We start from the raw sequence: 11,850 nt of genomic DNA, 5'->3' as shown, positions 1-11,850 counted from the left end.
AAACTAGTGGTAAACGTTGTGAAAAGTCGCAGTTTGGTTAGGTATAGAAAAATAAGTGCATAAAGTAGCATGACTAAAAAGATGCTGACCTTTTGTTTTACACCTCCTTACTCTGACTTTTCTGTTATTTATTCAGGGTCTCTTTTAGCGTTGAACTAAGTTATGAGGCTAAAGGCTGCCATGTGCGTTGGTACCAGACGCCGAAACACGAGACAAAGCGTTGGTTTCTGACGCCCTGGGAATAAGAACAGGCTGGAATAGGGATTAACTAGGTTAATAAAAGTATATTACACAGTGTTTATTTTATTAATCAAACATGGCGTCTCCGGGTCTGACGTACTGCACAAACTGGATTTTTCAAAATAGAAGTTGACTCCACGTCTTCCTGATTCCCACCAACATCTAAAATTACATAAAGTTCAAGCGTCCATGCGGGACAACCGGAGCTACGTCCCTGTCTCACTGAATCCAAAGAAAGTCTTTCTTTAAATGTGGATGCCGCTATTTAAATCTATAAAATCTTTATTAAACCCCTTTTAAACTCACACAAATTTAATCTTCTTGGTACAAATTCAGAATTCTTCCTCATACGGACTAAACATGGGGATTTATTGATGTACTTCTGAATGTCATTATGTTCATCTCCACCCTGGGAGCTGCAGGAAATTCATTCCAGGTTGGAGAAGCTGCAGGACTGTAACTCCTGGTCAGGGTCTTTATCGCCCTCAGAGACAGGTGTCTAATGTATGTACGTGTATGTGATGGTAGTTCAGTGAGAGTCCTCCCTGTTTAAAGTTGCTGCTGACTCCGGGTTCCTCTGCCGTCTGTCTGAATGTTCCTTCAGTTCACTGATTCACAACTTTGTAAGAACGTCCACTTTTTAAAACAGTTAATATCATCAGTAACCCACTCTAAGATCATACAGAACATTTTTCTCTTAACTCAGACATTCAGGTATTTTAAATTTTCCTTATGATGTGTTTAAGGACACTCGGACATTTAAGAGTCGGCTGCTGAGTTACAAAGAAACAAGGAAATTCACCTCCATGTTTTTTTCTTCTGTTGTTTGATTTCCTGATTCTTCATCACTCTGAGGTTGTTCAGCAGCAGCTGCAGCAGCTAATTCCAGATGTCGGAGTGTCCTTGAACACACCAGCAGGAAGTGTTTTTGCTCCCAGCTGCAGCTCCTCATGATGATGGTGTTTAGCACAAAAACAAGCAAAGGTGAAGGATCATCTCTCTGCAGCAGGTTTACTTTCATGGAAACAGGCTGAAGCCTTCGAGCTGCCTGGAGGAAAGAGATCAATGTAAAAACTGATGGAGCAGTAATTGGAACATGGAAAGTGATTATCAGAGGTATGTGATGTGAAGTGTTTGTCGGTCTGATAACAGCAGGAAAACATGGTTTTAAACCCCCCTAATTTAATTACAGTCTTCTGTAGGCTGCTGATGGAGATTTGATCCTGATACTGATTCAGTCCGATCTGATATTAATAGATAATATTTATTGAAAAGGTTTCCCCCTCAATAAAGTTGCTGAGTTCACATGGTAGGGCTGCACGATATTGGAATAAACTGACATAGAAATATTTTTCTTTAGCTATGTACCGTGTATTGTGATTTTTCCCCAGATGACTTCTGTTGTTCTATTTTATAAGAATTATACATCTTAGAATTATTATTGGGGTGACTTTGTTGGGAAAATGCGTAGAAAATAAAAATTGATAAGTTGAAATGTTTCTTTTTAGTCTGAATAGATGTTTTTTTAGAGCAAACTGTCCGTACTTGAGCTTTAATGCAGTAAACATTTACAAAAGTTGCTTTTTCAGTGCTTTTCTCCTGTTCCTCACTTATTTTCAAGTTGTTGTCGACAGCTACCGGGTCAGGCGGGGCCTGCTTTGGTTGTTTGATAAACTGATCAGGAACAGTAATGTGATTGTTGGTTCGCTGTGCATGCAGAGCCTGCTTGTCACGAACAAGAAATGTATCCAAGAACCCTTAAATGGGAGTAAATTATGTTTATTAAATTGTGCAGCCCTCTAAAATAATATATATTTCTGTGTGTGTCTGAGGAAACTGAAGCTCTCTGGGTTTTTGACACGACAGTAGCTGCCACATGAATGTTTGTTTTTAGTACAGATTTCCTCTTTTGATGCTGTTTTACGTCCATGGCCGTGTCCACGTCTACACCTGTCTGCTGAGGGTTAGGACCAGTTTGTGTTTCTGATGACTTCACGTTTATATTCAGATGTGTTGATCTGTTCTGATTTATATCGCAGACGTTCAGAAACCAGCAGAGACCTGGACCTCTGAGGGTTTCAGACTCTGTCGGCTCAGGTTGACGTGATGTTCAGGAGCTGATTTTGGGTCGTGGCGGTTCGGGCAGCTCCTGCTGTGACTCAGTAGCCTTGGGGACAGGAAGTCCTTCCTCTCTGAGCTGGAAAAGGCAGCGATGTCCTGTTATGTAACGGGAGAAAAGCACGGTCTGACATTCCTCTTGTTTGCAGTGCTGCTGACTGATGGTTTAAGTCTGAATTAGAATCTGAAAAACTCAAGCTCCACTTCCTGGCTTGTTCCAGAGCTTCTACCTGCTCGACCACAGGTGGAGTTTGCTCAGTTTGTCATGTTGGGTTCTGATTTCTAGTCCAAAGTTTGAGTCTGATGAAGCGGCCATGTTGTCTTCTGTGTTTGTTTTCTTTTGTCAACTTCTCAATAATTTCCAGTTTATTAAGTTATAATGTTACACTGGTTTCAGAGTCTAGTGGATTGTTTACTTACAGTAGTTTAAGCTGTCAGTGATTGCATAGCAAATTATGGTTGTGCTCTGTAAGTTAAAAACAGGTTACAGGTTTATAGTTGATTATGCAACGTCACAGTTTTATTTAGTTAACGTTACACTGGTTTGAGAGTCTGCAGGGCGTGTTGACTTACAGTATTTAATAAGCCGTCATTAATTGCATTGCACATCACATGGTTGTCCTCTGTAAAGGAAAGACAGGTCACAGTTACAGAATTCCTTATAGCTCTGCAGTTTTATTAGACACCTGGATTGAACGCAGCAGGTGATACAGCATTCGTAATAACCACGAGAGACTTGACTTGGACTCTACCTCAAAGACTTGTGAGCATCTCTGTCTTCTTCTTCTTGTTTCACTTCAGGCAGAATCAGTCAGACAGACACGAAGCGGCTCCGGATCCAACAATCCGTTATTAATCTGCAGCCTCAGAGGAAGCCGGCAGCGTCTGCAGACGGCTTCAAACCCACAAAGCGTCCGAAGATCAGCTGCTGTTCTGTTGGTCTTAATATCACAGCGATCCTCCTCAGGACCAGGTCCTTGTTAGAGTTCAGTTAGAGTGTAGCTCCTGTTTCTGGAGATGAAGGTGACTCATTTTGACGGTTGTTGTCACGTTTATTGAAGAATATGTCGAGTGTTGTTCTGTATTTTTCTTCTTGTCAACAAATCAAACCAGGTTTCCTTTAGTCCTGAACCAGCAGAGTCCTGCCTGAGGATCTGAGGCTCTGGTTCATATACATAAATATCAACATATTTCCATCCTTTCAAAATAAAACTAATGGTTAATGTTGTGAAATGTCACAGTTTGGGTAGGTTTAGGAAAAGATCATGGTTTGGGTTATACTTAGCTCTAGTGTGTGTAATATCTATTGACGGAAATGCAATATAAAATCCAAAACTTTTTCAGTGGTGTATAAAGACCTTCCATAATGAATCGTTATGTTTTTATTACCTTAGAATGAGACATTTATATCTCTTACATGGAAGGACCCAGCTTGCGCCACCGTGTTTCTACAGTAGCCCAAACGGACAAATGGCTCTACATAGCAGTCGGTTTCTATGTTATATTGTTTGTTTCTTATACTTTATGTGTGTTTTATACTTGCTGCAGCACAAATTACCCATGAAACAAACAATATGTTGAATTGAATTGAACTGGTGACCACTGAAGAGGCAGAAACGGGCTAAAAACGGGCTGAAACAGGTCGATGTAATAATTGTTTGTAGAAGCCGAGAGGCTGCGTTCGCACCAGCTGACGGCCTGAGGTCGCTTTGTGTATTTAAAGCCTGAATATAATACAACAATAATCTGGCCAACATGAAGTTAAAAGCGTGACTGAGCTTCAGGTCGAGAGAGAAACGAGAGTTTAAAGATGCTCGTCGTGTGTGGATGAGACGCACTAAAGTAACTTTCAGCAGCTTTTGTTAGCTTAGCATTTAGCATCCGGAGGGCACCCTGCTCCTCCTCCTCATCTCAGGGAGGTTCTCCTCTCTGTCTGACGCTCCAGATTAAGTTCTGCTCTCGGTTTACAGATTACAGTGAAAACGTCCCGACCGAGTTGCAGCTCCAGGCTGAAGCCGTTTTTAAAGCAGAAACCTCCAGAGACGTGCAGATATCTGGACGTTTGACTGACTCTGCTCTTTACATGCAGACGCCATTTTCTCCTCCTCCTCCTCTTTGCCTGGAGGATGCGGTTGCCACGGTAACCAGACAGTCCCAGGGGGGAGGGAGAGATGCAGGCTGGGAGGAGGATGTGGGGGTGGAGCAGGTGACGGTGAACATGTTTTTATTAAGAAGGTTACAGATCTGAGAGCAGCAGCTGAAATACTGAAATGCATCATTTAATCACGGCGTCTGTCGGCAGCTGCAGGACGCGGACGACCGCACTTTCTTCTTCCTCTTTGTTCTTTCCTTCCTCCTCTCTCTGGTCTCTTCCTGTTCCATCTTTTCTTCTTCGTCTCATATTGGGGTCACACGTCAGATGATCGGCCGTTGCCATAGCAACTGCACCGTTAGCTGGCTCCGTTAGCGCTCGTTTAGTCTCAGTCTGAATCGTTATCCTCTCAGGAGCATTTCTTTACCCATCATGCCTTGCAGCGACTGCAGCAGTGAGCGGTGTGTGTGTGTGTGTGTGTGTGTGTGTGTGTGTGTGTGTGTGTGTGTGTGTGTGTGTGTGATGATAGCGAGGCAGAAAGAGCCGTCGCTTGATGTAAATGAGCATCAATAGATCGCACACACACCAGCTGAGCTCTGCAGCATCACAGGGACCCCTAATCTGAACCTGAGTCTAGACCTGAACACTGAACCAGGTCTGACTGTGCATTCATCATGTGTCGGAATAATCTGAAATAAAATTCCCGTAAAATTCATGTGAACGATCCCTGAAGTTGGAACAACAACATCTGAGGAAATTTTGGTGTACGAGTTGCCGAGGTTAGAAACGTTTGGTTAATGGTGAAAAATCACTTATTGCATACATTTTTTGCTAAGTTGTCATATGGACGCTGCTGTCATTCCCAAATTGATTGACAGGTTGGTTTTTTTTTTAACACTAAAAGGAAAAAGAGCTAATTCAGAAATTATGATCAGCTGTTGAACACAAAATGTTGATCATCTATAACTCATTGAAGATGGCGTCATCATGGCCAATAATCAGAGTGCATTATGGTAAAAAAATATAAAATCAGACGTGTTCTGAGTCCTGTGAGCCGGCCCTCTGCAGTCTGTCCTGTAACCTGAGGACACGTCTACACTGAACAACGGTCTGGATCCTGTTTCTCAGACCACCTCCTCCCCCTACCCACAATCCCCTGGGGCTCAGCGCCTCATAATGAATGCAGCAGTGACATTTGCTGCACCGACCTCCTGCTGACTTCAGATCTGCTGCACCGAGCTGAAAAAAACCTGACAGCAGAGACACAGAGTCACCTGAATAACAAATAGCCTGTGTTTTATTTACTGTCTGAATCAAACAGCAGCGCCTCGTGTCGGCTTCTCTCTCGGACCCGTCGTCTCTGCAGTGAAGGTCGCGCTCAGTGTCAGTCACATGAGCAGCTCTGAAGAGTTCACTGAGCATGTGCAGCCCTGACCCCAAGCTAACGACCTCACTGTGTCACACCTATCGATCGGTTTATTGACTTATTGTGCATATTTCTACAAACTGTGCAGTCAGATGTTACACAGCCGCCCTAGAAAAGAATATAACAGTTATTAAAATAGTTATTTTAGTAAAGACAATATAAAAACTAAAATATTTCTCTGTTTACACACAAACCCTCGTCGTTCTGTGCAGAAAAAAATCTTGAACTTTATCTGAAGATAATGTGAGATTGTTTTACTACAGAAGTCCCCCCATGCTGAAGCTTAACCAGGAGCTTTGAGTTGCCCAAACACAACCATGAAAACATTCACTCTACTTTTTATTAAACAAGCGTAATGTGTCAGTTTGTTTAATATCTACATCATATACCAAATACCAAAGCAGTACAGGTGGTACATTATAATTATACTAGTATTGATAGCGATATTAGTTTATTGTTAAATGTGCAGTGGATGCACAAAGAAATTCTTATCTTGTTTCACCTCCAGATGCTGCAAACACACTTAAAAGAGATAACAACTAATATAAAAATATATTTAAAGTACAGATCATGATGAAAGTAATGGGACTAATCATAACATGGGAGCAGCAGGAAGCCCGCAACCACAGATCCAGAGCCCACAGATCCAGAGCCATCCTGCAGAAAGCAACAGAAGAAGAGAGGGACGAGAAAGCACAAGACTATGGTAAAGGGAAGAAGTCGAATTAGTAACATGCTGTAATGGGATGAGGTTGCATACAGATGAGGAGGAAGAGGAGCTTAGTGCATCATGGGAAGAACCCCGGAAGTATAGGGCTATAGCAGCATAACTAAGGTTCAGGACTCACCAGAGCCAGCCCTAACTATAACAATAAAAACATACAGTGTACTTTGTTTCCTTCAACAGCCAGTACTGTCATTATGTACTGATACTGGGTTCAAATTAAAACACACAGAACAGAATAACGTTTAGGTCTAAAACATCAAAGAGGTTAAACACACGTTTTAGTTTAAAGTCTCTCGCTGTTTGTGTTCGGACGAGTGGAAAGTGTGACGAGTTGTCAGACTGATTCAGGATCAGATGAGTGGAGGCTGGAAACAGCCGCAGGAGAAACTTAGATAACATGTTATCTAACAGCTGGACTGAGCTTCCTGTCGGGCCGCTCTTAGCAGAACTCATCAGGAGGAGGAGGAGGAGGAGGAGGAGCTCTGGTTCAAGTCTGGTTTCAAACCTTCAGTTTCTCCCCTCGTTTCCCAAAAGTATAAGTAAGAGAAACGACCTGGAAGCTGTTTAGTGATGAACCTTCAGAAGTGCTGCATTTGAGTTCAGCAGAGGTTTTGTGCCCTTCAGCGAGGATCTATAGGTGGGATTGATTTGTTCGTCGCGGTGCATTCATGCTGTGTCTGCAGAATGGGAAGAACTTATTCTGATGTCTTCACAGATTAATACAAGGAGTTAGCCCTGCTGCTAACCGTGTAGCTTCTTTTGTTGTTTGTAAATGTGTTACTGAGTGAAACCAGATACAAACAAACAAACAAACAAACAAACAAACAAACAAACATTGTGATTGTGTCCGTGTTCATGCTGGTTTTGGTTTTGGTGCAGCTGCCGGCGGTTTGCAGCCGTTCTGCAGCTCCTTCGGTTAAAACAATGTTTGGTGAACGCAGCTTCTGACTGTGTGAAGGCAGGTGAGGGTAATAACACCTCCTCCACCTCTGTGCTCCTCCTGCAGGAGGTGCTGCAGAGTGTGAAGATGGCCAAAGCCGTGGCTTCCTACGACCAGCTGGCCCACCAGGTGGAGGCGCTCCGGAAGGAGAACTCCCACCTGAGGAGGGAGCTGGAGGACAACTCCAACCACCTGTCCAAACTGGAGACCGAGACCACCGGCATGAAGGTCAGTCTGGATACACCAACCCCCAAGACCACCACACTCAACACTGCCAACACCACCGACACACAGTTAAAGGACCAAACCGCTGCTTATTTTTCAACATATAAATATATATAATTTGTCTGTGAATGAAAATACAGGCAAAGCTGAGCAAAAACAGTCATTTGTAATCAGGCATTTTGTCTCATTTAACATTTTAACTCTTTAATGGGGTGGTGATGGAGCAGTGGATAAGACATGCCTTTGGTGGAAGAGACCCGGGTTCGAATCCACTGTGAATCCCTGAGTAAGACACTTTTACCCCCGTTGCTCCAGAGGCGTGCGACCTCTTACATATATAGCAACTGTAAGTCGCTTTGAATAAAAGCATCAGCTAAATAAATAAATGTAAAAATCACGTCGTAAATTTAAAACCTCAAATGTCCAAAATCAACTATATTTAGAAAATAATCAATAAACAAACCGAGAGACAGAAACCTGTCAGATCAGGCTAAGACCCAAATCCTGCTGGAGATAAATCCCATCAGCTGCACATACACATGTGCGTGTACACATGCATGTGACTACACACACACACACTCACGTGTCCAGATGCTCAGTGCAGCTGGATTATCAGACTGAGCTCAGCCGGTCTGATCAGAATCAGGATCTCTGACACATAAACAGAAGATAGAGGAGAGCTAACGCTGGTTCACCTGCAGCAGGTGAGTCTGCAGGGGTTAAATCAGGAGGACGAAGCTCGAACACGAAGGAGAAACTTCTGATCACGGTTGTTTGGGATGTGGTGATTTTTTATCTGCTGCTTGTGGGTTTGACCTGTTTCATGGGATTATTATCTTCTGTGTTTGCTGAAACACTAGCAAAAGCAGAATATCAGAGCAAAGACAGCAGGACTGAGGAGGTTAAGATCTGGTACAGCTAAATATTTATCTGTGTCTGAGTTCATGTGCTCATAGCAGCGGGGACGGAGACAGACATGCAGCTACTGCTGACAACAAGACATGTTGTCCTGAGGTGGAGTTTTCATTCTGCAAATACACAGAGGTGGATGAAGTATTCACATCCTTTACTTAAGTTAAAGTACTAATACTTCACTGTAAAAATACTGTTACAAGCTCATAATCAGTAAAAGTACTCAAAGCAGAAAGAAAAACTCCCTTTGACTGTTGTACTCATTATAAATGATAACATTTTATTGTTATTACTCAGGCGTTCACGTAAAAGCAGGATTTACTGCTGTAGTTTTTGAGGTGGAACTGTTTTATATCAGACTGCAATTATAGTATTTATTTATTTTTTTCATTCTGGATCAATCTGCTGATTATTTTCTCCAGTAATCAATTGTAGAAATTCTGAAAAGTGTGAGAAATGTTGTCCCAGTTACTCAGAGCCCAAAGTGACTCCTTCATGACGCTTGTTCTGTCAGTCCAAACCTTAAAATTATTAAAAATACATTTTAATGGGGTGGTGATGTCGCAATGGATAAGACACATGCCTTTGGTGCGGGAGACCCGGGTTCAATTCCCACTGTGACACATCCACCATTGTGTCCCTGAGCAAGACACTTAACCCCTCGTTGCTCCAGAGGCGTGCGACCTCTGACAGTTGTGAACCATGAAATGTTTGTAATGTTCAAATGTTTTCATGAGTATAAGTGATTTATTGTTTTTAGTTTTTTTGTTATCGCAGTATTTGTATGAGAAGTATGAGAAAAATTTTGTAGAATTTCACTCTTCTTGGTATCGACTACTACATTTCTGGAATTGTGACATCCCTAGTCTGTACACACCTTCAGTCTGGCCGGTCTCCTGGGACCAGTTCACCTTGGAAGACCTCCTCCTCCCCCAGCTACACCTGGGTGGTGCTTCTCTCCTGTGATACCTGTTTTCACACTACAAAAATGTTTCTGTCTCTGAATCTCCGGTTGTTCCTCCTCTTCTGATGCAGGAGGTGTTGAAGCAGCTGCAGAGTAAACTGGAGCAGGAGGCGGGAACATTGGCCTCGTCCGGGAGGAGCGACGTGCTGCACCAACTCAAAGGTCTGGATCCTTTTTCTCCAGAGTCACACGAGTTTAATGTTTACAGTCTGATTCTGCTCGACTCTGCTGGTCTGAGCCTCCGCTGGGACCGATCATCCTTCACAGAGAAATTAATCGACTCAATCAGTTAACCTGATTGGCTGCAGCTGGCTCTGCCTCGTTATGACTCCGTCCAATCAAAAAAGCTAATTCATGCCAATTAGTTTGTCTGGATGGGAATTAAATTGACTCCAATTAAGTTTAACAGCAGACGTGTTTGTAGAAAACAGTTCAGTTCTGTCTGTCAGAAGAAATTATGGATAACAGATAGATGGTAGGAGGGAAGGAAGAAAGGAAAGACGGAAAGGAAAGGATGGAAGGGAAGATGCAAAGAAAGGAGGAGAGAGAGGAAGGAAGAGAATCAAAGGAAGGAAGGGTAGAAAGAAAGGATGGGAGGGAAGGAAGGAAGCTAGATAAAGAGGATGGAATGGAGAAAAGAAGGAAAGGAAGAGAGAGTGAGTGAAAGGAAAGAAACGAACAAATAAACAGAAGAAAGAATGAAATAAAAGAAGAAAGAAAGGAAAAGACGGAAAGGATGGAAGGAGAAGGGAAGATGGAAAGAAAGGAAGGTAAAACAAAATGAAGGTAAAAGAAAAGGGGAAGGAAAGGAAGAGAGGGAGGTAGGAAGAGAAGGTAGTAAGGAAGAAAGAAAAAAGGAGGGAAAGAAGGAAGAAGTTAAGGAAGAGAGAAAGAGTTGGTGGGTGGAAGGACAGGAAGGAAGAAGGAAGGAAGACAAACATACATAAAAAGAGCGATGGTTGGATGATGGATGGGTTTGATTAATCATATTTATTGGTCCTCCTCCTCCCTCAGAGCTCCACATGGACCTCACCAACTACTACGAACTCAAACACCAACCTCACAACCTGAGGCTGCTTACAGACAGCATGGGAGGGGCGGGGCTAACAGGTGTTGGTGGAGGGGTGGAGCTAGATGCTTGTCTGGCTTTGCCTCCTTCCTCCTGCTCCTCCTCCTCGGCGGCGGGCAGAGCAAGAAGTCCGCTGAGAGCGTCATCACGTATGAGCGCAGCATCTGGTGGCGAGGCCGCCGCCGTAATGATACCCCATCACTTCCTGGACGGAGCCCCGCCCAAAACAGCTGTGATTAGTGGTGCGGATGGTCGACAGAGCGATCATCACCTGGAGGAGCTGTACAAGGAGAGGTCAGCTGATTGTTTTAATTCTCCTGGAGATGGTGTGAGGGTTGGGTGGCGTGATGGTTGGGTGGGTGGCGTGAGGATTGTTCTGGGTGGCGTGAGGATAAGTTTGGGTGGGTGGCATGAGGATTGGGTGGCGTGAGGATTGGGTGGGTGGTTGGTTGGGTGGCGTGAGAATTGCTTTGGGTGACGTGAGGATTGTTTGGTTGGGTGGCGTGAGGATTGGGTGGTTGGTTGGGTGGCGTGAGGATTGGGTGGGTGGTTGGTTGGGTGGTTGGTTGGTTGGTTGGGTGGCGTGAGGATAAGTTTGGTTGGGTGGCGTGAGGATAAGTTTGGTTGGGTGGCGTGAGGATAAGTTTGGTTGGGTGGCGTGAGGATAAGTTTGGTTGGGTGGCGTGAGGATAAGTTTGGTTGGGTGGCGTGAGGATAAGTTTGGTTGGGTGGTTGGTTGGGTGGTTGGTTGGGTGGCGTGAGGATTGGGTGGTTGGTTGGGTGGCGTGAGGATTGCTTTGGGTGACGTGAGGATTGTTTGGTTGGGTGGCGTGAGGATTGGGTGGTTGGTTGGTTGGGTGGCGTGATGATTGGTTGGTTGGGTGGCGTGATGATTGGTTGGTTGGGTGGCGTGAGGATTGCTTTGGGTGACGTGAGGATTGTTTGGTTGGGTGGCGTGAGGATTGGGTGGTTGGTTGGGTGGCGTGAGGATTGCTTTGGGTGACGTGAGGATTGTTTGGTTGGGTGGCGTGAGGATTGTTTGGTTGGGTGGCGTGAGGATTGGGTGGTTGGTTGGGTGGCGTGAGGATTGCTTTGGGTGACGTGAGGATTGGGTGGTTGGTTGGGTGGCGTGAGGAT

General features: G+C 44.1%; 1 protein-coding gene across 1 annotated transcript in view; it reads left to right on the top strand.

The window, feature by feature from the left end:
- Positions 1-1,238: 1,238 nt before the first annotated feature.
- Positions 1,239-11,850, top strand: part of LOC123957328 (adenomatous polyposis coli protein 2-like) — a 15,097-nt gene continuing 4,485 nt past the window's right edge. Inside the window, exons 1-5 of the mRNA XM_046030021.1 lie at positions 1,239-1,356; positions 3,160-3,381; positions 7,610-7,771; positions 9,716-9,806; positions 10,659-11,007. Coding sequence (XP_045885977.1) covers positions 3,376-3,381; positions 7,610-7,771; positions 9,716-9,806; positions 10,659-11,007 — 608 coding nt within the window. The 5' untranslated portion in view covers positions 1,239-1,356; positions 3,160-3,375. The remainder of the gene's footprint in view (positions 1,357-3,159; positions 3,382-7,609; positions 7,772-9,715; positions 9,807-10,658; positions 11,008-11,850) is intronic.

The sequence above is a fragment of the Micropterus dolomieu genome, linkage group LG19 (assembly GCF_021292245.1).
Source record: "Micropterus dolomieu isolate WLL.071019.BEF.003 ecotype Adirondacks linkage group LG19, ASM2129224v1, whole genome shotgun sequence".
Taxonomy (NCBI): Eukaryota; Metazoa; Chordata; class Actinopteri; order Centrarchiformes; family Centrarchidae; genus Micropterus; species Micropterus dolomieu.
The sequence above is the reverse complement of the archived record's forward strand: the minus strand, read 5'-3'. Positions and strand labels throughout refer to the sequence as shown.